This window comes from Nesoenas mayeri, assembly GCF_963082525.1.
Source record: "Nesoenas mayeri genome assembly, chromosome: 2".
Taxonomy (NCBI): domain Eukaryota; kingdom Metazoa; phylum Chordata; class Aves; order Columbiformes; family Columbidae; genus Nesoenas; species Nesoenas mayeri.
The window spans coordinates 65,179,352-65,205,896 of record NC_137543.1 but is presented as its reverse complement, the minus strand read 5'-3'; the positions used below and the strand labels follow the sequence as shown (position 1 = coordinate 65,205,896).

At 37.8% G+C, this 26,545-nt stretch overlaps 1 protein-coding gene across 2 annotated transcripts; it reads left to right on the top strand.

Moving 5' to 3' along the window:
* Positions 1–216: 216 nt before the first annotated feature.
* EXOC3 (exocyst complex component 3) lies at positions 217–26,435 on the top strand. Of its 2 annotated transcripts, XM_080340381.1 has the most exons (13): positions 217–283; positions 3,462–3,646; positions 6,921–7,140; positions 9,104–9,785; positions 13,437–13,554; positions 16,346–16,471; positions 17,971–18,071; positions 18,552–18,662; positions 19,420–19,570; positions 20,938–21,060; positions 23,596–23,757; positions 25,027–25,154; positions 25,601–26,435. In XM_080340381.1, exons 2-13 carry the CDS (start codon positions 3,503–3,505, stop codon positions 25,770–25,772), a joined length of 2,238 nt encoding a protein of 745 aa, XP_080196507.1. In that variant the 5' UTR covers positions 217–283; positions 3,462–3,502; the 3' UTR covers positions 25,773–26,435. The 2 variants fall into 2 exon arrangements, with proteins under 2 accessions (XP_080196507.1, XP_080196508.1); XM_080340382.1 differs by lacking the exon at positions 20,938–21,060.
* The last annotated feature ends 110 nt before the right edge of the window (positions 26,436–26,545 follow it).

The following is a 26,545-nucleotide window of genomic DNA, read 5'->3' as shown; positions in this document are numbered from 1 at the left end:
CTTAGAGAGGACAAGACCCCTCTTTCAGAGCTTTTTCCAGCCAGCTGCCCCCGCGTCCTCCCCGCACCCGCCCTACCGGGGCCGCGCAGGCGCAGCCCGCAGCCGTGCACAGGTGAGGGGGCCAAGCCCGCATGCGCGCCGGCCGAACGGCGGGGCGGAGAGCGGGGCGGGGGGAGGCTGCGTTGTGCGCCTGCGCGCCCGGTCGTGCGCCGCTGTGTGCGCTCGGCGCCTGCGCGCTGCGGGACTGTCAGTCAGTACCTTCCCCGGAGGCGGGCGGCAGCCGGTAAGTGGCAGCTGCGACTCCTTCTGCCCCTGCCGCCGGCCCTGAGCGAGCGCCCCGACTGGTGAGCGCCGCTCTGCCCGTCCCTGTCGGGCTGGCGCTGCCCGTGGGTACCAGAGTCCGGCAACGGGAAGCGCAGTGTGGGGGTGGGAGGGGTTGGGTTGGGCTGGGCTGGGCTGGGCCGGGCCGGGCCGAAACGATCCGATCCGATCCGATGCGGAGAGCCCCTCGGGATGGTGGCCCCTCCGGGGCGGCCGCCGTGAGCGGGTGTCTGCCAAGGCAGCCCGGCGCGGCGGGGCTGCAGACTCGCCTGCGTGCCCGGGGGCAGCTCTCCGGCCTCTGCCCGGCAGGGACGGGCACCTGCGTCGCTGCGGATAGTTCCATCCGAGCCGCCTCGGCCAGGGAGCGCGGGCGGGTGGAGCTGGGCGCGGGCGGAGCAGGTGCTGCCAGCCGGGGCTGCTGCAGCTCCCTCCGAGATCTGTTGCGAGGGGTCGTGCCCCAAACTCGGGTGCCGCTTCGCGCCTCTAGCCCAGAAGCTCTTTTCTGGAGGGGGCAGGGGCCTGTGGGCGGCTCACTCCCGCTGTCTCTCGGCTGGAGCAGGACTGTCAAACTCATTTTCACCGGGGCCCACATCAGCCTCATGGTTGCATTCAAAGGGCCCGATGTAACTTTAGGACTATATAAATGTAACTATTCCACCTGACGTGGCCCTCGGTGAAAATGAGTTTGGTGTCTCTGTTCAGAGGGATGAAGGTGTGCTTGCAGCTGCAGCCTTTCCAAGACTGCTCAGGATTCTTTTGATCGCTTCTTCCAGTGCTTTGCTCTGAAAATGATTGTGGTTTTGGCTAACAGCCTCTGTGTAAAGTTGGTGTGCCTTCTTAAGGTTTGTTCTTCCTTTTGAATGGTCAGTAGTTGCGCAACAACCTGTCTACCTCAGCAAGTTAGTACATAATTGGTTAGGAGATTACAGTATACTGACTACTCATTTTGTTCATGAGGTTTACTTAATATGCCTGGGTAGTGGCTGTGTGGGTGAGAGCTGTCATGACTGTTAAATATATTCAGAGTTGTTAATAAAGGAAGTAATTCAGCATAAAGCTTTCTACTGCAGATAGCATTTCTGCTGCGACTTAAAAGTAACATTTTTTTTTAATTGTAGGTACAGTTCTGGGAGCTTGGAAATGTATTGAACTCAACAAAACCATAGTTTCCATTCAGAAGTGTGAGTGGTAGGGATAGATCCTGCACCTTGAGATGCAGAGTAGGAAATAGAGTATCGTTTGAGCTAAACAGGCTGTTAGAGAAGTGATGGGTACATTGCGCGGCTGAGGAGGTAAAGTAGGCCATGAGTTTACACTGTAGGAATAATTCTGGAATAGTGCATACTTGTGCATTTAACTTTTGAAGATACTAGGGATACAGATCTTGAGATATCAGATGAAGGAACTTGAGCTGTAGACTTAGAGTCTCACAGACCAGCTCTTGGGCAACCTTGCCTGGAATCTTTTTTAACCCTGTTAAGTTATAAAATGACTAATTCTAATAATGCAGTACGGGGTCTGGCTGAGATGGAATTGACTTTCTTCGTAGGGGCTGGTATGATTCTGTGTTTTGGATTTATGACTAAAATAGTGTTGATAATACACCAGTGTTTTGGCTGTTACTGAAGGGTGTTTGCACAGTGTCAAGGCTTTATCTTTTTTCCTGCGCCTTCCTAATAACCTTTTTCACTCTGCCCTTGACTACCCTTGATTAGGCTGGGGTGGACGAGAGATTGGAAGGAAACACAGCCAGGACAGCTGACCCAAACTGGCCAAAGTCATACTGAGCAATAAAAATTGGGATAGAGGAAGAAAAAAGGGGAGGAGGTGGCTTCTAGGGTGGCCATTTTTTCAGAGGCTGCCTGGGGCACTGTTTTGCCTGTGGTAGGTGGTGAGTGATTTCCTTTGCTTCACTTGTTTTTTATTTTGTTTGTTTTGGTTTGGGTTTTTTGTTTGTTGTTTTGGTTTGGTGTAGGGTTTTTTTCCTCTTTCCTTCACCTATTAACTGTCTTTCTCTTGGCCCATGAGTTTTCTTGCTTTTGCTCTTCCACTTCCATGCACCTAGTTCTTCATCAGTTCACTGATTAATCTGTTAAGATTAAGTGATGTCCTGGATATGTAAATACAGACTGCCTTGAAAGTGGGTACTTTCGATCAATAACATAGATATGAGAGAGTATAATCTGTAGGCATGACAGCAGAACCTAAAATGTTCCATTAATATTTGATTCCGAGAGTGAAGACATGAAATGTTCCTTTCTATTTGGAAGGAATGAGGTACTCCAGGTGTGTTCCTTGGACTTCTGTGGATACCATGTTTTTACATCTTTGTTGACTGGGATCCTTCCTGCCTTCCATTAGTAGCTAGTGAAGCTTGAGAGAACAGGTTTGGTTTTATGGCCAGCAAATTTTACCTTTTATGCATTTTAAATCTAATACTAGTTTGTATGCATGTCTAAACTTTACTAGAAATTCCAGTGGAGACTTGGGTGAAATACATGATTAATTTTTCCATGCACATCTGCACCTCTGATGGACTGAGGCTGTGGGAAGAACTGAAAACAAAGAGTAGGAAGTAAAAATATCATCCATTGAAAGTATAAATGGAAGTATTTTACAGTTAAGCCTCTGGATTTGGAGCTTCCACAGCTATGTTTCCCCTCACTTTTGTTACCAAATTAGAGTTATGGCAGGGGGACTATGGTTCTCTCAGCTCCACCAGATTCTAGTTCAGGAAGAATTAGGATTTTTGCTTGGGCTTGTCACAAGACTTCTTTGTACTTATTTCATTCTCTTTTTAATAGGCAAACCTAATCTAGGGTGAAATAGAATATATTTTTTAAATGAAGATTTGCTGTTCTTTTGTTGTTGTTCTTTTTTGATACAAACTTACAGAGACCAAAGTAAATGAGAAAATAGTAACCAAAGAACATTTCAGGTAAACTAATGAAACAAAGTTAAGTGACTTCAAATGTGATTCCTCTAGAATTGTGATTACTGCTGCTTGTAATGCTTTCTAATGATGCTTCTGTCAAGTTGCAGGTTTTATTGCCAAATTTAGATCTCAAATTGTTAACTTTGAAATTATGCATAGCCATCAAATGAAAATATGTTTTAAAAAATGTTGTATTTCTTTTCAGTACTGTTAAATTATGAAGACATTTTGAGGTCCTAATCAACAATGGAGGAAACGGATAGGGAAGCAGTTGCAACAGCTGTTCAGAGAGTAGCGGGAATGCTTCAGCGTCCTGATCAGCTGGATAAAGTGGAGCAGTATCGCAGGAGGGAAGCTCGTAAGAAGGCTTCAGTAGAAGCTCGACTCAAGGTACAAAGTCTGATAAACCTGAGTGTCCACAGTGCAGCATGAATGTACTTTTGATTTATTTTTTTTTCCTTCTGTTTTTTTTCTTCTACATTTTCGTCCAGATAGTTTTAAACCACAGACTTTCTGTTTTGGACAGAGAACAAAAATTAAACTTTGCATCTTGAAAATAACACAAAGTAATGCTGTTTATCTTACTGAAATTTTACTCAAGCACTTCAGGTGTTCTTATGTCCTGTAAATTCTACATGGACAGCTACCCTCATGCTGTATAGCCTGTCAGCCAGCAAATGTTTGTCTTGATGATTCAATACTGAACTTGTAACACAAAATTGATAATTGCATCTGAAAAAGATCAATAAGTTCAGTCTTTGACTGTTAGAGGAGTTTATGTAAGATAGCTAAAATCTCCCACATTCTTGTCTCTTGTGGAAGTGTAACTGGTGATTTTGCCCTTCCACCACATGGGTATGTGTGAGTGCACACACACAGACTTAACCTGAAATATGGGTAAGACCATCCTATGTTTAGTGTCTATATGGATGGGACAGCAGAGAGGATGTAAGAAATACTCTTGCTCTGTATTTAGATTGTATACATGTATGATGTGGAAGATGGAGAGTCAGGGCCATCAAGATCATCTGCTGGAGGAGTTGCTGACTTTTCAGGTTGGATCACTGTTGAACAGTGTCAGCTGCTTCATCTATGTGAATGAACACATGGTAAAAATTCTAGTGTCAACATGTTGGTGCTTCCTTCTGCCTGGATATGTCTTCATCTTTGTCATTATTTTCTTGAGATAAATCAAGACAATCAAGTCAATTGAGGGTGAAGAGTAGAAAACTAGGGTCATATTTGTGTGTCCAGTTACAGGGGTGAAGCAGCAGAGATCTGAAATGGTGTTCTGCCCAAAAAGCCAGTATTTCCTCCAGTTGGTTATCCTACTTTTCTACATCTTCTCCCAAATATTTAGTTATATCTGTTTCTGACATCCTTCTCCACATTTCTTCCTGTGTTATATGAATTCTTACAGGAAAAACTGCTTTGAAATGGGTTAAACTTGCCTGCTTCTTATTTGAGACTGATGGCTTTTAGCGAAGCCATATTTTTAAGGATTGGTAACAGAACTCTGAAATGCTGGGTGGGTCAGCACCAGCTAGCACTGTAGCCTGGTACTTCTCAGCTCTGCAGTCCGAAATGTAGGTGAAGAGCTGCTTGGACTCTGTTCCAGTGCCTGAAAAGTTATAAGCATTGACAGCTGTCTTTGTGCACTTAGTCAATGGGCGAACTTAGGTTTTGTTTTTCTCTCACCCTGAAGAAATACTGTATACATATCCTAGGAGAGATCCTGGGTCATGGGTTTTCCTGAGTATAAATATGCTTGAATCCTCTACCTTTTGATTCTTAGCTGGTGTGCAGACATGAATTTGAACTGTAGGGCTTTAGGGAGACCAGGCAGCCAGGATCCTGCTTCCATGGCTTAATGTTGAGGGGTAACACTTGAAAAGAGATAAAAATGAAGTTTCGAGCCCTGTTCCTAGGATGACTTGGTTTTGTTTTCATTTTTGAGTACAGTGATGGTCAGTCCAATCGAAGATGAATATGCATACTAGGAAGTGAAGTCCACAATGCTAGGACATGCTGCTTTCCAGCACCCCCATCCCTTCCCCTGGCTCCAGCTGACTGTTAGAAGACAAACTGAACATGGGTGGATGTCTGTTTTTTGAATTTTCCTTTGCTGTTTGTGCCTGTGACCAAGATTAATTATTGTTTCTGTTTAGCAAAATCAAGTTTCTGCAAAATTTAAATAGGAAAAAAATCGAATGTGTAACATTTTGGAGATGTGCCTCAGAAGAAACTGAAATATCAGAAGTATTGAACATTTAATAATCCTATGTTTCTTAAGATACTTTATCATTAGCTTCAGACATTTGTGTTTGAGTATCCTAATTACATCAGTTCCTGTAGGGGAAAAATGTGTTAATGCAGCATTTCTGTAGATAGATATTGTATAAAAATGCCTTATCAGTGCTTAATTGTACTGAGTCTGTCAGGAAAATACATCTTTATCAATAAAATCAGCATTTGAAAGTACATAAATAGCAGTAGCTTAAGAATCACAGCATTTTTCTGGGACTTTCCTGGTACATTTAAAACACAATAAATGTTTTTTGTACTTACCAGGATTTCCTCTTTGGCTTCTAGTATCAAACAAAAAGTTCTGTGACTCCCCGAGCTTTTTGGCCTTAAAAGTATGGCAAAAAATGTGGTTTGAGCTTAACAAAGCCATTAATGCCTCATTTCTTTACTGTTTACTTCAAGTCCTTGAGTTTTCTCTGATGTCTTGCTTTAGGCTTGTCTTTTGAAGTCTGTTATTTCCAGTTTCACTTTCCACTCTCTTGATTACACCTTAGTCATGTCTTTTTAAAAATACATCTATAAAAAACATGCTGTGGATGTGATCTGATTTCTTTCAGGTACACACTATAGTTTCTTGTAAGGTGTCTGGACTATCAAATGGTATTCAGGACTAACAGTTGATTTGAAGAGTCATTATTTCAAGTGTCACCTGTCACAAGAGATATCCATATCAATAACCTTTCTTTATGCCAAAATAATCTAGTTGGATTTTTGGTCTGGTTGTTAATGTTTCACAGTGTGGGAATTTTATTCAGTTTGGGTTTTTTTGTGTTTTTTGTTTTGGCCGAATTAGTTTTGATTTTCTTGGCTTCAAGGCACAACAGGCCAGAGGGTGGGTTTTTTTAGAACATTTTGGATTTTTTTTTTTTTTTTCAGAGCACTTTCAGTTGCCAGTCAAAATTGTTAATTGCTTTAGTAAAATCTTTTGTGAATCTGCACATACCAAGCATTCTGTTGAAACACATGGATCAGCTTTCTTCTGATATTCCCCTTTGAAATGAATTTATGAAGGAAACACAAAGAAATCTCATTCTACCTTCCCATGATCCTGTTTTAATATAGATTTATAAAGATTATGATCTATCTGCCTAATCTCCTATGCCAGCTTTATGGGTGAACCAGTTGTATCTAGGTTCTTTAAAACTAGATACTACTTCAGCCAAAAAATTAAATGTGCGCAAACACAGTCAGTTACATATTTCTAGTAAGCTGTAATACTACCTTTTCAGGTTTTTCTTTTTTTAAATCTGAAAGTGATAGATACGGAAATGAAAATTAATTCTTGAGGAATGTTGAAAATACAGAACTTATAATAATTATTACGAGTTCTTTCTTTGTCGTTCTGTTTGTATTTAAGGCAGCAATCCAGTCACAGTTAGATGGAGTACGAACAGGTCTGAGTCAACTGCACAATGCACTGAATGATGTAAAGGATATTCAGCAGTCTTTGATAGATGTCAATAAGGATTGGAGGCAGAGCATCAACACCATAGAAAACCTCAAGGATGTTAAAGATGCTGTAGTACAACATAGTCAACTGGCAGCTGCTGTAGAAAATCTCAAGAACATATTTTCAGGTAATGTCATGTTCTTTATATAATCTATCACATACTGAAAGCACTTTAAAATGGCACTAACAGCTGTAAGGTTATCAGGTAATGTTGAGAACTTTAAACCTCACTGGGGATGATGAATTAAGGAAGAATCACCTAGACCTCCCATTTAGGGAAGTATCTGGTAACTGTTTAGTATATACTGACTTTATATTGTTCTTTAAGAACTTCTGGTGTGGCCTATCTCATCATCAAAAACAAGTCACAAGCAATTGGTGGCATGGATAACATTTTTAATCTGAAAAACAGAAATATGTGAGCAGTATGTACAGAAGGAGAATTTGGAAAGATCCAGAATGTAGGAGCTGGGTTCCTACAGCAAGCCTGTTGGGTAAAGAGTCCCAAATTATTTTAGGAACTGAAAACTTCTTGCAAAAGGCAAAATAAGGAACAGCAAGATCTCCAGTCAAAGATTCCCTGGCAATCTTTCTCACACAAGAGGTAGAAGCCTCAGGGTTTTCCATTAATGTTACAAACCTAAGTATAAACCAGCTGAAATTCAGTTTCAACTGTGCAACAGTCCTTGCTTCAGAATCGGGCAGCACAATCACATAAACCAACTCATCCATAAAGAAATTATACGTAGGAGACACTTCTTCATTGCACCACTGCACAACTGCAAAAGCTTACAAAATAAGATCAATGTGATACAATGGATACTGTAAAGATAAAGAAAATGGGATTATCTCTGTCCTTTTATGCAGCCCTTTTGGTCCACATTCCATTCTATCTTGAATCAGGATTAATTTCTTGCTAGGATTCTTCTGCTTATGAGTAATTTTAAGAATTTTACCCCTGTAACGGGGGCCAAACCTATTGTAGCCCTTTGATTTTTATTTAGATAATCCTCTCTATCCTCTCATGATAGCAATTCACAAAATGTACCCATGAAGAAAAATTGTTTCCTGGTCATACCAGATCGATTTGTTTAATTTCTGTAAGAGTGTATCTAACAGCTGCAGTACTAAACTGGGATACAGTGGGCAACCTCAAGAAAAAAAGCTGGTTTACGTGCAGTGTCCAGTAATAAAAAACAAAGAACAAAAAGCTCTGTATGTTCCAATGCTGAGTTATTTTGGAGGGGTGGTTTTTTTTACACTGATGTATGCAATTGAGACAATAAGCCTTTTATTTTCTGGCATTCTGAGAAGTTTTTAGTGTGAAGCATCTTCCCCCAAGATTGTTAAACAGGGTGATTGCTGATAAATTCACTCTGAGCAAAACATTTTATAAATGAAGTGGTTTTCATTATTGAAAGGACAGTTACACACAAACATTATCAAAATTTTTGGGGCTGCCAGTTTTATCACTAGCTGCCTTGTTTGCAGTGGCAACTTTTCTGCTGAGTAGGATCCTAATCTGCTACTATAGTATTCCTCAAATACTGAAAAATAATAAAGAAAAAAAATCTTCAAAATAGTTTAGCAGCATAGGTAATTAGTCCTGTTCTTCCTTTGTGCCTTAGGCAGGCAAAAACTGTTCCTTCAAGGAGGAGGCAAAATTTAGTATTTGTTGCATAAATGCAGCCTTAGGTTCAACGGGGTAAGTGACTTAGGCAAGTTAAAAGCCTCTTGTATAAGACACAAGAAAACTGGTCCTGCAATTTGTTTCGTAGTAGACTGTCATGGATTTTTTTTTTTTAAGGTGGTGTGAGTGGGAGAGAAAAGAAATAATGCTCTGTTAGCACTATAATCTTTGTTTAGCCACTGATCAAAATAGGGCATTATAGTTAAAAATATATGAAGATATATAGCATTTACTAAAATTTTTTGAATACTCCAAAATAATTTCCTTTAAATTATTTCAAAAGAATTACTATAGCTGTTCTCCAGCTTGTTCCTAGTGCTTTTATGATCTTGTATTTATTCTTTGTATTTTGATTGTCTTGTCTTACTCTGTTTTTTCTTCTTCTTTGCCTTTCTTTCAGTTCCAGAGATAGTCAGGGAGACCCAAGATCACATCGAGCGAGGGGAACTTCTGCAAGCTCATCGAAAACTGATGGATTTAGAGTGTTCTCGTGATAACCTGATGTATGAGCAATATCGCATGGACAGCAAAAACACACATGACATGAACCTCATCCATACGTACTTTGGGGATATGCAGAAACTTTCTGAGGAGTTGGGAAAGCAACTTTGGATGGTGGTTCAAAGATCTCTTGTTACAGTCCGCCGAGATCCAACCTTGCTTGTTTCTGTTATTAGGATAATTGAGAGGGAGGAGAAAATTGACAGGCGTATGTTAGACCGGAAAAAACAAACTGGGTTCATACCTCCTGGCAGACCAAAGAAGTGGAAAGAAAAAATGTTCAACATTTTGGAAAGAACTGTGAGCACGCGTATCGAAGGCACTCAAGCAGATACTAGAGAATCTGACAAAATGTGGCTTGTGCGCCATCTAGAAATCATACGTAAATATGTCCTTGATGACCTGCTTGTGGCTAAAACCCTGCTGGATCAGTGTTTTCCTCCCCATTATGACATTTTCAACAGGTTGCTAAACATGTACCATCAGGCTTTGTCTACCCGCATGCAAGAGCTTGCTGCAGAGGATCTGGAAGCAAATGAAATTGTTAGCCTTCTCACCTGGGTTTTAAATACATACAAAAGGTAAGGTCCCCTTATCTCTTCTGTTAGCAATAGTTGGGAGTAAGCAAGCAAAACACAGTTTATGTGCTAATATTTGCATGTCTGTTAACAATATAAAACAGGAATAATAGTAAAGAACTTGCCGGTTTGATATTTGTTCTGCATTTTGCTTTCTGGAAATTGGTCCTTAAAAGTTATTCACATTTTCTAATATGTGATTTTAAGTTGCTTTGTAAGCTCGAAGTTTTAATGTAAAGACCTGCTTGAAGCTGCAGTCACCTTTTATTTGTGTGCAAGTTTGAAGTATTGGCAAGAGCAGAAGAGACTGAAAGCTCTTGTGTGGAACAAAATGCTTGTTGTTGGCCACAGCCTCAGAACTTTCTATTGTTCTTTTTTTACAGGGGTTGGGACTGTTTCAGTGTTGCTTCATTACGGTTAAATGGAAAGAATGTAATAACTTCCTTCAGGTTTTCTCTCAGAACTGTGGGGTGATTTGTTTATTCAGAAGAATTTCTGTTTACACTTTGTCTCCTGTGATACTCTTAAACTCTTTTCTTTTGAGTTGTGTGATTTGTTGGGATAATTTAACCATTATGTCATCTTTTCTTTTTCTTCGTCTTCCAGGTAGAAACAGCTCAAATGGCAAACGATTTGTTTTTGCTGGCATGTAGTTACTAGGGCAACTGATTTGTTTGGGAAAAATTAATACTAGCCTTTCTGTGGGTTCTAACTAATGTTGTTCTCGGTAGCTGGCATTGACTCAGCCTGTATACACTTTGGCCATCTTGAGTTGTTCAATCTCATTAGTTCAACAAATTGGAAGCTTGATAGATTTAAAGTATAATATAATAAAGCAAACAGGTAGGAAATAATACTGTTCTGTAGAATTTCTATAACCAGTTTTAAGATCCATTTTGTGTTTAGAACTCTGGTCTTTGCTCTATGCTGCAAAGTTCTGCTGCTTTTCTTCCCTGCAAGGAACAATGAGGAGCACCCACTAATGCATACTTACCTGCCTGTGTGGGGTATATGATATGCAGCTACGAGTAAGGGTAGCAGCTGATAAGATAAAGGAGCTAAGTTTATTGGCCTTTTCTTCTTTGTTAATAGAAGCCCAGAGGAATAACCCCACAGTGAATGAAAATCAGAAATATGTGGATCCCTTTCTAGGGCCATGGCCTTGGCAGAAATCCTGCTCCCAAGTTCTGAACTTATGTCCTGGGGCTGATGTTCCAGTAAGGCAATTTTTTGTTTTAAAATTGCTCTTTTGCCCTTTCCCTAGAAAGCAGAGCAGGTCATATTTGACCCTCTTTTGTCTGAAGAAAAAATAGGTTCTAAACTGCTGTTTCATTCTTGTTCACTTCTGTGGAACATTGTATGGTGGAAGATATAGTTTTGTCCTTTTAAACCTTTCTCTACTTTTATTAAATGTAATTGGATATTAGAGGGACCATGGAAATTTGTACTTGTATTTGCATATTACAGCTGCACTTCAAAACCAGCTGAGAAAATACTGACCAATTAAGAGAAGCATTGAGGTTTTTTCATGTAATGAATTTAAAGCCATTCGTAACTTTTGTTTCCAAGATTTGCAGGATAGGAATTTTTAGATAATGTATTGGAAGCTGGTTTTAGAACTGTATTTCACTTTCATATTTAAGTCAATGCGGGCTTTGGAAACATGCTGCTATTCCTAAGCCTGTACTGGGTTGGTACCAGGACTCTGATCTTAGGGAAAACTTGAGTCTTGTAAGATCCTAATGCCCATATTCATAACATCATTTTATCAGATACTCATCAAGTGTTGACAAAACCGCAAAGAGTTCACCAGCGTTGCTACAGACAGTGTCAACGGCCCTCACTGGAAGGAATGGTGCTATATATCTAGCTGGAGACTGTCTCTAGATCAAGGATCTGTTTTTTTACAAGATAGACCAGGATTGGTGGCAAGCCTGACACAGTAGGCAGACCAGATGTCTTCTAAAATGTTAGTTTCCAGATAATACAATTCTAGTTGAAATTTCAACCTGTTTATAAACTTTTTGTTGAAGGGAAATTACTCTTCCTGATGGTTAGAAGCTTCCTGTCAGTTCTAAGAGCGTTGTCTAGCACTTTCTTTCCCCAGACACTTGACTTGGGTTGTGGCAATAAAGAAACAGAGCATGTGTACAGGAAGAATTTTTGGCTCTGGGGGCTAGAGGTAGAAGCCTGTCGTCTTTGTTTTGGGGTTTTCAGTTAACAAGCTTTGAGAAAGGCTTAATATCTCTCTGGCCTTTTGAAGTGGGGACAATGGTTCTATAATGAGGCTAGAAATATTTCTAATAGGGGTCAGTGCCACACAGTTTCTCACATGTCCCTTGCTTGAAGTATCTTTAATCCATTTTCCTACAGGCTCAGGAAGATGCCACAAATGTAAAATGTTCAGTTACAGTAGTTTTTATAGTTTCAAGTACAAGAAATTTTTTTTTAGTTAGCCGTAATATGGGCTTTTTTAGTGCTTGGAGATGTTTTTTTCACAATGTGGAAGCACCACTGTGCTGACTTAGTGCATGTTCCCAGAGAAAATCTTGAACTTGCAGAAATACAAACTAAACACTTGTTTAGGCAGGGTTTTTTTTATTATTTACTGTTTGGTTTATATGCATTTGCCACTGCAAATACAGAACTTGTGGCTTCCTTCTGAAAACACACTAGAAATTGAATGTGAAACAATACATGTTATTATGATTTAATATATTTCCATCAACTGTTAATAAAGCACTCTCTGAAGAGTGTGGTTTTGAGTTATTGATTTGTCTGAGTATGAAATAGTAAGAGTTCCTGCTGTCTTGTGCTTTGGCATAGATTTGGTTTTTTTGTTTTAGTTACACAAGCAACTAATTATATAATCTTATAAATTATTGATGAAAAATCTTACTGTAGAGTATTTTATATAACCCTTGTTGAAATATTTTTGAGGGTTGTTCTAGTTTCTTTCTGATCCTATAAAATTAGTAATTTTCCTTTGCAAGCAGGTATAGCTAATGGTGCTATTATAATAAAGTATCCATGAAATGTACTTCTGATTTGGCATGCAAGATGCCTCCTCATCTTATATTAGTTGTATTCTCTACCAGTGTAGGATTGGTAGATTTTCTTTTAATATATTTTACCTTTGATATGGATGTGATAGAAGTAGCACAACAGAAGCTCTTTTGAGAAACTCTGAGCAGGGTATTTCATACTTTTCACTGATCTTTCCCACTCTGACATTCCGAATGTGTGAGTTGCCTATTATCACCTCTGAAATTTAAGACACATAAAAATGTCCCCATTAAGAGCCGCCAGGTTGAACCAGTTGGATTTTATGCAGTCTTAAGCAATCACTAGTTCTTGTATGTCAAGTTAGAAACACAGGAAAGGGTTGAATATTTAAAATGTCTGTAAGTTTTTTAATATATGCTGTGCTATATCTTTTACATCCTGTTCCTTCTCTTGTATAGTTTTATTTACATCCTTGTAAATGCATTTATTGTTGCAGTTACTATTAAGAACGTTTTTGCAATTTATAAATATTGGAGAATTACCCTGTACAGTGGTGATACAGTGAAAGCTGCATAGTTTTTAACTTTTTAATCTCAGTTTTCAATGTCTTTCTTTTTTTTTTTTTTTTTTTTTTTTTTTTAAACTCAGTGCAGAGATGATGGGAAATTCAGAACTGTCCCCCGAAGTGAATGTAAATTCTCTGGATCCTCTGATTTCGCAAGATGTTGTAGAGGAACTTCTCAGCAAATACATGTCAACACTTACTGTGAGTAATAATAATTCAGAGACACCTTCGGATGAATGTGCAGCTGCATTAGTGCCTCAGTGCTGTTCCTCCATCAGAGGAAACTATTGTGAGGAAACTATTGTGACAAATGTGAACTTGATATCATTACTTTTATAAATTTTCATATACTATGTGTAGGTTTGTTTATAAAGTTAGGATCAGATGATTTTATAGATGTGAATCAAGACACTTCATGGAATAATTATGCTTTACAGACTCTATTAATCACATTTTATTACAAAGGAAGGAATTCCAGTGTTTGTACGTCTAAATTCATAATGCTTGTATGTTGGGTATTGCTATGGCTACAAGCCACTGAATGCAGTTTGGTCCCTGTAGTAACTACATCAATATTTGATACAGATGTGATCTTTTCAAGGTACTCGGGATGTTCATATTTGCCAGTTTGATTCTTTTAACAGTCTTGTTCCTTTCATGCCTGTTGACTGCATGAGCATAATTTCCTTTTGTCGATGCCGTTTCAAATGCATCTGAAATATAAAGACACTGCTTCTTGGTTATCCTATGAGTCATTTGAAATTAGTCGACTACATGGTAAAGGAATCAGTATGTGATTGTCAGGTTTTTAGATGTATTTTTCTCTAAAGAAATCATTGGTTGCCTCTGAGACTGGATATTAGGGTAGTTGAAACTTGGTACTTGCTGTTCTTACATTGTTGAATTGAATTCCTACTCCTCCAGATTTTAGGAGCTCTGCCAAGCAGAGGAGGGAAACTTTTTGTTTCTTTGTGTTAGCTACTAAAATATGTCCAGCAACAGCAACTACTTGGAATAGATATTCATGTCAGTAATACAGACTGATCTTGTTATGTCTCAAGGATGTTAATAGTGGAGACTGTGCTTCACATTAGCTTTACTAGAACTTTTCATGCAATTTTATTTTTCTGCACTTACCTGTATGACAAAAAAAAAAAATTTCTCAAGCTAATTTTGGCTTGACTCAAGAAATGCGTTTGAATTAATTTTGTCCCCTCTTAAGATGGAAAAAATAACCAATATTGGTTTTTAAGTAGTGTTTTTCTCTACTTACTGAAAAATATAATATATACAACATTGTTGTATTTATATTCTATAAATAAAATAACTCAAAGTTGCTATTCTGTTAAACACAGAGTAGTTTTCTTTTGCTCTATCTTCTTTTTAAGGCAGAAAATACTGAAACTGCCTGTGTGTTTCACAGGATTCAGCCTGGTGCAATTTTCTACCCATCTCTACTTGCAGTTCAACTTTATTTATTTTTATGTTGTGTTTAAAGATGTTTACAAACAAAATATAACTACTTCTATTTGGGTAAATGAAAATATTTCCTAACTGCAAATATCAACTTAAATATTGATGTTTAACTCAATAAAAATGTCTCATTTTCATGAGAAATAAAATAGTAATAAATTTAAACAGATTTTTAATAGGTTTTTTTTTTTTAAGTACCTCACCTTGAAAAAAATGCTCTTGTAAACTATGATCTTAAGGTTAAAAATGCTGGTGTCCCCTGGGCTGCTGGCTTAAAAGGTAAATTCTTCTTTGCAAATCATCTCATCAGAGCGGTTCCATGCTTATGAGGAAAAAAAAGGTAGTACATTGTTTCACATAATTGAAGGTGGTGCTATTACATATGTACTTAGTAGATACAGCACTTGACAGGCTGTAGGCAAAAACACTGACACTGTAGTCAAAAAGAAAACAACAAAGCCCGTGTTTGGTCAACCACCTTTCTTGTGCAGGAAGACTGTAGAGCTTTGAGTTTCTTCCTTTATCGTATCTGCTGATAGGAGTTTTGACTAAAAGATTGACTTAACATGTTTAAAAATGTAAACATGTTTTAGACTGGTTTGCCCTTTTTGTACATGCCTACAGGTTGTTTTCATTTTCCATGGTAGGGCACACTAGTACACCTGTTATACATGGGAAAGAAGTATGAACCTTTATATTACTAGGGATTTTAACTAAATGTGAACGAAGTAGAAAAGAGACAAAAATCTTCAACCCTTTGAAAACATGGAGATAATTATTCTAGATAGACAGCCATCAGGGAATGCAGCTATATATTTAGCAAACATGATTGTCTTTACTACCTGCTCTTGCAAGTAGGCTCATGATACCTGTGCCATGCAAGTGATCAGAAAACTGGTGTAATCTCATTCTAAGAACAGTGGTTCTTAATGTCTATTTGCTGTATTATGTGTTTTTTGGATGGGAGGAAGGCCAACTAATGTGTCTCCATCACTATTTTCTGCAGCACTTAAGTTCCAAGAAGCACAACTCAGTCTAATCCTGGGGTTTGGTCTCCCATGATAACAAGCATCAGTTTCCTAAGATAGAGGTTGAAGGAATTATAAGCAGATATGTGCTAATTTTCCTACAGAAAGTATTACCCTAACTTGTTTCAGTTGTTGAAAAATTCCATTTGAAACCTAAAACCTGAGGTTTGATAAATGCTTCTGAAGTAGGTAGGTGTTGATTCTGACAAACAGACTTGCTCTTTGTGTTTGGAGCATTCCTCTTGCAAAACGTGCCTAAGCTAGACTCAAACTACATCATTAGTTTACCAGAACTAATCTTTGTCAATGCAGATTTTAATTTGTCTATGTTATCTATATCCTGTAGGGATGACAAGTAGTGGTCAACATTATCTCTTACTATGACACTCTTCATTATGGAAACGGCTGCTATTCCAAATACTGTAGTGGGGTATTTCGTTGTATTAAATTTTAAAAACTTTGGTTTTTCTTGGTTGCTTTATTTAATGTAGTCCAACATCATTGGCTGGCTACGGAAAGCACTGGAGACAGATAAAAAAGACTGGATAAAAGAAACTGAACCAGAAGCAGATCAAGATGGGTACTATCAGACTACGCTTCCAGCTATTGTTTTTCAGGTATAAGAGAACTTGGTTATTCTAGAAAATCTCCAGAAGCTGTACAAGGATTTGGGGGAAATAGAGGCCTGGGGAAGGGATGGAAACCAAACTGTTTGGAATGCTGTTGGTTCTATGTCTATTGAAGTATATTTTTTTTTTTCTTGTGGAGTTGTTAGTCGGAGAGGTTGTTTCTTTTGAGGTTATTATTTGCATTTTCTTTGTTTAACACTTACAGACTTAGTTCTTTTTATGTGTAGATTAGAAACGTTATTTTTTCCAGCCTTTTTAGTTGATATTTGTATTTAGTTAACTGCTTTTACTTAGGTCTCTTCATGTCAATGAGATGTTTGCAAGTTATTAGAATATTGTTTGTTAAGATGGTGCTGAGGTAGTTAGGCGTGTATTTGTTCCCACAAATTATTCGTTCTACAAACACTTTAATACTGGAAAGAAAAGTTCTACTGAAGATCAAAAATGTTGCTGTTTAAATACTACTTCAGTTAACATTAATACTCGTCCAAATTATTAAATAAAACATTTCTAAGATTTAAAAATAAAAAAAAAAAAAACAAAAAAAACCAAAAAAACCCCACCAACCTGCACCACCCTGTTGGCAGTAGAAGTTAGAAGTTTTTAGAGTGATCTTTATCAATCAGAAAAATGGTAGCTCATTTATTATGCTCATTTTCTAATTTTTCTTTACAAATATTGTGTTGGGTACCTTCAATAAAAGATAGATGGGCTGTTCTTCCTGCATTTGTTTCGCGCTTTTTTTTCTGGTCTCATACCAACATTTTTGCTACATTCTTTCATATTTGTATTAGTGCCAAGGTTGACTTCATCTAATTCTTTTCAGAAGGTGTGTGATGGCAGAGAAACTGGTGGCTAGTTCTCATGTCATACTGTTATGGGCTCCGCTGTTGAGATTCATGTAACAGTGAAACTTTCAAAGTCATCTCAGCATAAAAGCAGCTGATGTTTCCATCTGGCTTTGTACCCATCTTTTCCAGTCCCCCTCCTCTCAAACACAGTTCCCTGTAGGTCACCTAGGTCTAGTTTCTGAATTTAAAGAGTCCCTTCAACTTCACTAATGTGAACTTAACTACTTTCATAGATGGGGAGAGCAAAGGAATTTAAGTTATAAGGTCATTTGTCACAAGCTGCAAGAGCTTACTGAAGAACTTTGATTCACTATAAAGCCAAATGCCTACTGAATTAGAAATATTAAATACTTTTTTTTTTTTTTGCTGAACAAAGAATGCAACTGTTTTCAGTACCGGGAGAAAACTGCAACATGCATGAATGGTTGTCAATAAGTTATTAATTACATTTATGAAAATAGTGATTTTTTTTGTTGTTGTTTTGTTTAGTCAGCAGCGGTTGTCTTGGCTTGTTTTAAAATAAAAAAAGCACATGTAAAACTGGTGCTAGTGACAGTCTCAAACAGGACAGGAGTTCTGTCTTTGGTTTCCCACTGATAAAGGCCTGTCTTTACAACTAAACAATTTTTAATCTAGATGTTTGAGCAGAATCTTCAGGTGGCTGCTCAGATAAATGAAGATTTGAAAACAAAGGTACTCCTCCTATGTGTTCAACAAATGAATTCATTTCTGACCAGGTAACATAATTTTTGAAGTATAAATGCTTTATATTGCCTCAGCCTCTTTTTGTTCCTACAGTTCCAATGCTTGGTTTTCCTGCGAATGTTTCTTTATTGCTTTGTCTTTCCTCCTATCACATCCATGCCAACCAAGCTTTTCTTCTCTTTCCTTTTTTCTTGCTTTTTTCCTCCTTTCCCCAGTTTCACTGCAGAAGTTCTTCTGGCACTTTCAGTTCCTCTCTGCAAATGGCTCTAATTTTTGCAGTCAGTTCTGCTTTCTTTTATATCTCAAATTTATGTCTTTTTCTCATAAATAAGACAAAAAAACACCTCCTTGGCTGGATTCACCCAGAACAGAGAGGCTAAACATCACATGAGCACCAAACCCATTATAAAATAGTTTTAACTACCTAAAAGGCCCTTGTGGAGCATTTGGTCATACGGGTGTACTTATATTGTTACAGATTTCTGTTTAATGCTATTCTTTGTCTGTTACAGGTACAAAGATGAAGCACAGTTGTATAAAGAAGAACATCTTAAAAATCGTCAGTATCCTCAGTGCTATGTTCAATATATGATTGCAGTCATCAACAACTGTCAAACATTTAAGTAAGTCTGCATGTTCTTGCAGTATTGTGAGAAAAATAAGTGTTGATATTTCATTTGTATTAAAAATACTACTTGTTCCCAGAACCTTCTCTACTTTTGTATACAAAGAGGGTTTCAGTTAAGATAGTTTAGCTGACTGAACAAAAACAACAGGTTTAAATATATTAACGTTTTATTAGGAGGTGGATATTGTGATTACTCTTGCCCTTGGCAAGCCATGCCATTGCCCCTCACTGGCAAAAATCCACTTGTTATTCTAATAATTTAATTGCCAAAGAAAAATTTATCTTCAACTTTCAGAATTTCAAAAAGCGATTTCATTTAGTTTGGCTGGGACCTGCAATCTTCTCTTACATTTGATCTCTCACAGGTCACCTTCAAGCAGTATGATCAAGGTGAACTGAATTGGAGAAAAGAGTAGAGTTTGCTCTGTTAAGAATATCAGAACAGGAGAGAGAAATCCTTTTTGTTTGTTTCAGTGTTCAGCAATACTGCTCCATGTTCACCTGTATCTGCTGCCATTCTCAAGTCTACAAGTCAGCAGTAGTTTGTTACCAACAAACAAGCAGCCTAGGTTGATCCCTCTGAAATCATGCTGGAGGGTAAATGAAGGCTTCCAAAGCAAGCAGCAGACATTATTTCCCCTTGCAAAAATAATACTATGTAGTACATCTCTTTCTGTGTATGCACTCCAAAAATTTAGTAGCAATGCAGTTGTGCATCAGTGGGTGATGAAAAGCATTGTTATTTGTCACAGAGAATCTATAATCAGTCTGAAAAGAAAATACTTGAAAATTGAAATGGAAGACACATTGTCAAGCAGTCATACAAGCATGGATGCAACTTTAGACATCATTGCCAAAGAAGGATGCTCTAGCCTGCTAGATGAAGTCTTCATGGATTTAGAGGTTAGAGATTTTTTTCCTCAAAACAACAGAAGTATTATTTTATAAGGAAAAATAATTCAGGAATGAAGTAGTTAGGAAGCCTTTTGATTGCTAAATGTATTTTATGTAGTGCACTAGCAAAATGCCAGTAAACATCAGTCTTATTCTTCACTGGTATAGTTTGCATGTAGGAGAATGAAAGGTTGCTTATTTATATTCCAAAGGGTGACTTCAGGCAGATACTTTGTATATAGTGAATATTTTCTAGCAGATTGTACTTAGTCTGATACTTATGTAGCTGTGTTTTAAGAATTATTTGGGAAACTTCTGCTACTATTATCATCTTTGTACAGATGAAGGACACCTGTAATTAAGATAGTCAGAATGGGCCCACATTTTGAGGCATTTAACTGATAAATTTCCATGTTTAAGAATTCTAGCATCTTTTATAGAATCTCTCAGGAAAAAAAAATATATATATAGCTAAAAAGAAACTGGGAGTATTGGGGGGGGAGGCATGTAAATTAGTGAACTGGAGGGATGAAGAAAGAATCCCTGTGATTTGTTAGATTTGTAATAGTGTTTTGAACTAATGTAGACACCTTCAGTGGTTCACAGTAAGATAGATATGGGAAAATTGTTTAAAACAAACTTGAGGCTCTTAGGCAAAACCTTTATTTCTCATTTACTGTGCTCACTGACTATGAGAAGACACTCCTTCTACTCTAATGACCATTCTTTTAAATTCCTTAACCTCAAGCTTTGTGTCACTATTATCATTTAGAAAATACTGTGCTCTAACATGTCGAGATTTTTTTTGTGTGGGGAGAACGAGAAAAGATGAGTATGTAGAGAATACTGGAATTGCATATCATGGAGTTCTGGGAAAGGAGTAAGTGTTGAGGTCACCAAGTTGGGTACAGGCACAGGAAGTTTGTGGGGCCATCAAAGAGGAACAACTGAGTAGCCAGTAGCAGTTCAAGAAATCAGGCATGGAGTTACATTATCACAACAGTTTAAAGGTGCCTTATATTTAAAATTTGAATCCTGATGCTTCCTATGCTGATTTTATCCTTGGACTTTTTTTTTTTTTTTTTAATTTAGACAGAGCATTTAACATAGCATGTCATAAAGGATTTTAGAGAACTCCTGAAATGCTCAGGTTAGCACAGTTGGTTTACATACACATCCAGTGTATATGTCAGGGTAGCACTCTGACAACTGTCGACTCTGACAACTGATCATTTTCCTACACTAACTGCTTGTTCATTTTGAAGGAGTGTAGTTTAGAAATGTATAACACTTAAAGTTGTCCCTTATTTTTTGTAACTGCACTGATATGACGAAAATATTAAAAATTTGTTCTGATCAGTTGTTTATCTTCTCAGCCACATCTCAATGAGCTGATGACAAAGAAGTGGTTGATGGGGTCTAATGCAGTGGGGACTATCTGTGTCACTGTAGAGGATTATTTCAATGACTTTGCAAAAATAAAAAAGCCTTATAAAAAGGTAGGTGCAAAATATGCTATGATACTTTGCTAATGTACTCTGAATATTGTGTTGGATTGGAATTTCTGGATACTCAATGGAATTCAGATTTCGAGTACAGAAACTGGAAGTGATTCATCACTGGAAATGAAAAAATGTTCATAATCATATTGCGAAAGTCCAAATCTAATATTTCTCTCTCTTCTTTTTTGTTCACAGCTATATAATATTGTCAAAGACAGATCAGAGTTGCAGTATTTAGTCCAAAAAATGTGTTGGCATGTTACTAGATTGTGTTCTTACCAGCTTTTATTTTTTTGTGTCTCCTCAGAAGTTTGTAGTCAGATAAAAATGGCTCTTTTGCAACTAGTTTTGGTGGCCTGTAATTACTTTTTTATTTTTAATAAGTGTACATTCTGTAATTCCTCGTTTTAGCATGTACAATGACACGTAGTTAAATTGGTGCCATGAGGTTTAACAAATGCATAGCTCATGTATAAAGTGCTGTTACAGCAGCATAATGTTCTAGGTTAGGTCAACTTTTTTTTTTTCCCCTGCAGTCTGTCAGAGGAAATCCAGATTTCTCTTTTATTCTTTAATCTTTAGTATTGCTGTACTTGTTTTTGTCTTGTATTGAATTAAAGTACATTTGGGTAGTTAAGATAGCATGTCTTAAATGATTTGCTAAAATTTAGGAATTACTTGAAGCCAGCAAGATCAGGGTTTAGGTGAGGTCTTTGAACAAAGTCTTACTAAGTAGAGGTGCTTAAAAGACACAGTCTCAAAATCATACACTTATTCTTTCTTACTTCAACTCTGAAAGAGCTAGAAGGGACTGCTCAAAGTTCCCCTGATGACCTCTTAACCTTCGGTATTTGCAGATCCTAGAGGCCTTATTATGTATTTGAATTATATACAGATTCAGAAAAGGTACACAAAATAAGTTAGGTCAGTCCCAGAATCAGTCTGTATTCATGGAACAACTTTTTTTTCCAGATCTGGTTTGTTGCTGTGAGGGAATAGTGCTTAACATGAGTTTCTTTAAGTGTTAATACCAATCTCTGCAGTCACATGTTTCATCATGTAGTGTTTACTGCCATCTTATGGGGCAGAAGATCACAAACACATTATTTTTGGTATTCATCATGCCTACTATTCCACTGTCTCCTAGGACAAAAAAAATCTCCCACACAAGACACTGTATATTCTAGCACTGGATGGGACATACTTTTTGTTTCTCTTGTTTGAGGTGTTTTGTGGTTGTTTTTTTTTCTGGTTTTAAAATATTCTTGGTTAACCCTGTTTTGAAAAATCCAGTTTTTAAAAGCCACATGAACAGAGCACTTGAGTAAAGACTACAGCTCAGTAGGTAGGACACAAGTCTGGAACAGGGGAGATCTGGATTTTAGTCATTCTGCTTTGCTGTTTTCCTCGTGTGCCCTATTATTGCACTGCTGCCTCTTCTTCAGTGTTCTTCTTCTCAGTTGTAGTAGAGCTGTTGTTCTTCACTTGCTTTTCAGTGGGATGAGGCATACATGTCAGTCTCCCACAGTCTATTCTGTGGAGTCAGTTTTCCTCTGTGTACTTGGCATCAATTCCACCAATGCAGGAGAAGCCACCCTTGGACAACCAGTAAACGTAGTGTATTTCTGCACACTCTTGAGAGCAGGACTTGAAATCATATTTTCTGTCTCCTGGGTGAGGCCTGAGACTTCCAATACTTTGCAAACTGTTTTCTAATAAAATATGATTAAAAGTTTGTGGCTATCTGTTACATAGGCTTTTTCTTAATCTTAAGTAACTTTTCCACCATGCTTAAGCGGAAAGAAAACCTACCCAAGGCTTTGTGGGATTTAAGAATTCTCCTTACATTAGGGTGGAAAAAAACATGTAAAGGTTTTTTTGTGGGTTTGCTTTTGTTTTTTATTTGCAAACCTTGGCATTCCTGTTGCACCAATACCAGATACTCACTTAGTCACCAGTAGCTATTTCCCATAAAAACACAAGTGAAGAACAGCAAAGCAGTCACAGAAGGTGTGAGAAGGTGATTGCTGCTGGCTCTTCAGGCTTCTTCCCAGACTTGACCCAGAGCACAGATAATGTGGCAAGACTTGCAATGCATTATGCAGTGTACTGGAGTTCTCCAGTACAAGCCCCTGTGATGGCTCGTCTTTCTTGACTAGATAGAAAGAGCAAGTCTGCAAAGCCAAGCACAGGTCCGTTCTAAGGGTTGTCTGAATTATATCATGTTTGTTCTTCTGTCTTTGGATATGACTCTCTTCCTCTAAAATAATTCAGACATGTCATTAGAGATATCTTGGTTTTGTTGTTTCTCATAATTGGCACATTCTTTTTGTTAGGCAAGGTCGGATTTTCATTTCTCTTGGCATCATGAAAATCTAAAGCCACTCAATGTGTAGTATTGGCAGAAACTGTGTACTGGTGATTAAGTGCAAATAGACATTTCAAAGCCTAATAATTGTTCAAAGACTAAATATAATGGCTACATTTGCAGGTATCACTGGCATAATCCACCACCATTTTATTTTCTTTCAGACAATGACTATTGAAGCCCATCGGAGAGTGGTTGTGGAATACATCAGAGCAATCATGTTAAAACGTATATCTTTCAAGAATGCAGAAGAGAGGAAAGAGGGTGCAGAAAGAATGATTAAAGAAGCAGAACAGTTCAGATTTCTGTTTAAGAAGCTTGCGGCTGTAAGTATTTGGATAATGCAGAAACCTGGTAATTTAGAATAAAACACACATTTACTGCTTGGGGAAAATGGCTGGAGTTAGATCTCCATGTCTCCAAAATGTTGGGTGACTTGTGAGTATCAAGGGTGCCAGCTGAGGGCACAGGCAGAGTTTCTGAACACACATAGGCCTGCTGCTCAAGTTCCTGAGCACCAGTTTCTGCTGCAGCTCTCTGCAGCTGAATATTTGAATGGCCTCACAGAAAAAGGTACTCTGAATTTGTAATAGTAAGTGAAAGAAAAAAAGTTGTTTGTTAAAAAAATTTAATTGGGCTTTGCTTTTTCTGGGTAGAAGAAAGGGTGATACCATCAAACAGATGTAGTTACTTATTACCTAAGTAACATGCAGTGTATTAATTTAGAATCAACAAGTATGTTGACCCCATTTAAAGTGCAGTAGAAATAGGGGAGAAAAAGGTATTTGAGAAACAATGTACAGCACAAGCCTAAAATAAAAACTAAATCCTTTTTTAAGTGCATAAGGAGCAGGAATCTGTTGGAAAGCTCCGAGGGCCAACAGATGACAAAATGGAAAAAGAATGCAGAGAAAGATAAAGCTGGAAAAACTGTGGGGTGGGGGAAGGGGTGGCATTCATATCTGCTCACTGTGGAAGATGTTGGGGCAACTCCTGCATCAGAGTCCTCCATTATATGGGATTCTGTGTAAGATCTGTTTCCGATTAAGGCATTGATAGAAGAGATTATGGAATAAAAGAGATGAAATACCAGGTCAGTGGGGCCAGATAACGTGGAACTAAGAGCACTAGAATAGTCCAGAGATTAAATAGTAGATACTACAGTTGGGTTGTTCAGTTGTTGAAAGCTGCCTTGGTGGCCAGATGACTAGAAGGAAGATAATGCAGGGCCAATTTTTAAACAATGTCTCATATGAGATTTGGCTTTCACATCAGTTATAGCTAAAGTTTGTGCTGGCAAATTAGCGAAAGTTAAGGACTAGAATGCATCACCATGTGGATAAATACAAAATAATTTGTAAGACATTACTTTCTTTACTGATATTCTGAGGGTAGGTCTCTGGATGAAGAACAGGGGAAGAGGGTTATGGTGACAGTTCCACAAATATTTTGTTTTCTAAATGTCTGAAAATTCAGCTGTTTGGGGAATTCGAGAGCATTGCCAGACAAAGTACTAACGGAAGGATTGCTTATGGATATTGAGGGGATTGCTTTTGTTTTGGGGGTTTTTTTCTTTTTTACTTTTCATCTTGCAGGGCTCTGGGGAGGACACCGAAGGACTGTGTGACATCATTGAAGCCATTGCAGAGGTTATCAAGCTAACTGATCCTTCACTGCTCTATCTGGAAGTTTCAACGTTAGTCAGTAAATACCCAGATATCAGGTAATTCTTTCTGCCCTCAAAATTAAGAGAGAGATATAACATCATGGTTTCTTTGCAGTCTTGGGCAAACTTTAAAACAATGTGTAAATGTGATCGTATTTTAGAATGTAGCCACTTTCTTATGAAAAATAATGGTAATATGAAATATGTGACCTGGACAAAGATGTATACAAACTTATGTACTTAAGTGCTCAATGGTACAGCAAAGGAATAATGAAAATACTTCTGTGTTTTTGGGGGGATAAAATATGCTTTAGAGTCCTAAGAGCAGTCAAAACAGTACTTTATATTGAGCTGGAAAAGCCAGTTAGTGACTTGATCTGATTAAAAATTAAAGTACATGCTGAAACTGAGTGAAAGGATTGCCAACTAAGGGATATTGTTGACAAGATCTTACTTGAGCAAAGTGTCCTACTAATGCCCATGTTACCATTTTCCTTTGGTAGGGATGACCACATTGCAGCTTTGCTGACTGTGAGAGGTGATGCCAGCAGAGATATGAAGCAGACCATCATTGAGACTTTGGATCAAGGTCAAAGCCAAGCAAATCCAAACTACGTGCCAATATTTAAAGAAATTACGGTTCCCACTCTAACTGTGCCAAAACTTCTTAAGTAATTGACAACTCTGTGTTTGAAATATTTGAGGGCAAATTTGGCAATGCAATTTCGAGTGAAGTTCAGCATGACCTGATACTTGCTAGGCATGTTTCTTCCTAAAGACTTGGATGTGGGGAAATGTAACCAGATTTCTGAAAGAAAATGGATGTAAAGGTCATGTTTGAAGAATGAAACTTATAATGGCCAGGGGATTTTTACTGATCCATTTGTTTTTGCTGTCAGCAAATACATTTTTATCGTGGAATATGTTTGCACTGTGCACTGCAATGCCGTATAAAGATATTTATACCAAAAACAAGAGAGCTGGATTAGTGCTGGATAGACTAACATACATCGCTTATAATACCTAAGCAGACTCCTTTAGAACTGTCTTTATATGGCACTGCTTTGAGCCTGTATTGATGTCCTCAATCCACTTTCACATTATACTTTGTGTATGTACTTACTTTGGTGTAAAATATTTTATTGCAGAAAACCTAATTATGAAATCAGTTACCTGACTTAAGGGACTGAATGAAATTGCTACTGTGCAATTTGATTATAGGGTGAATAAATAAAGACATATGAGGTACATTTTTTGTAACTGATTCACTAAAAACAGCACATAAAGCACCACCAGTTCAATAAAATGTTAAACCATTGCTACCTTCAGCTATGTATTTGTTACATCCTTATAGATTTACAGTAGATTTAAAATTTTTGTTTTGTTTGAAGTGTGAATAAACTTTGGATTTAATAGTTTTCTGAAAACACAAGATACTGGTTTTTTAT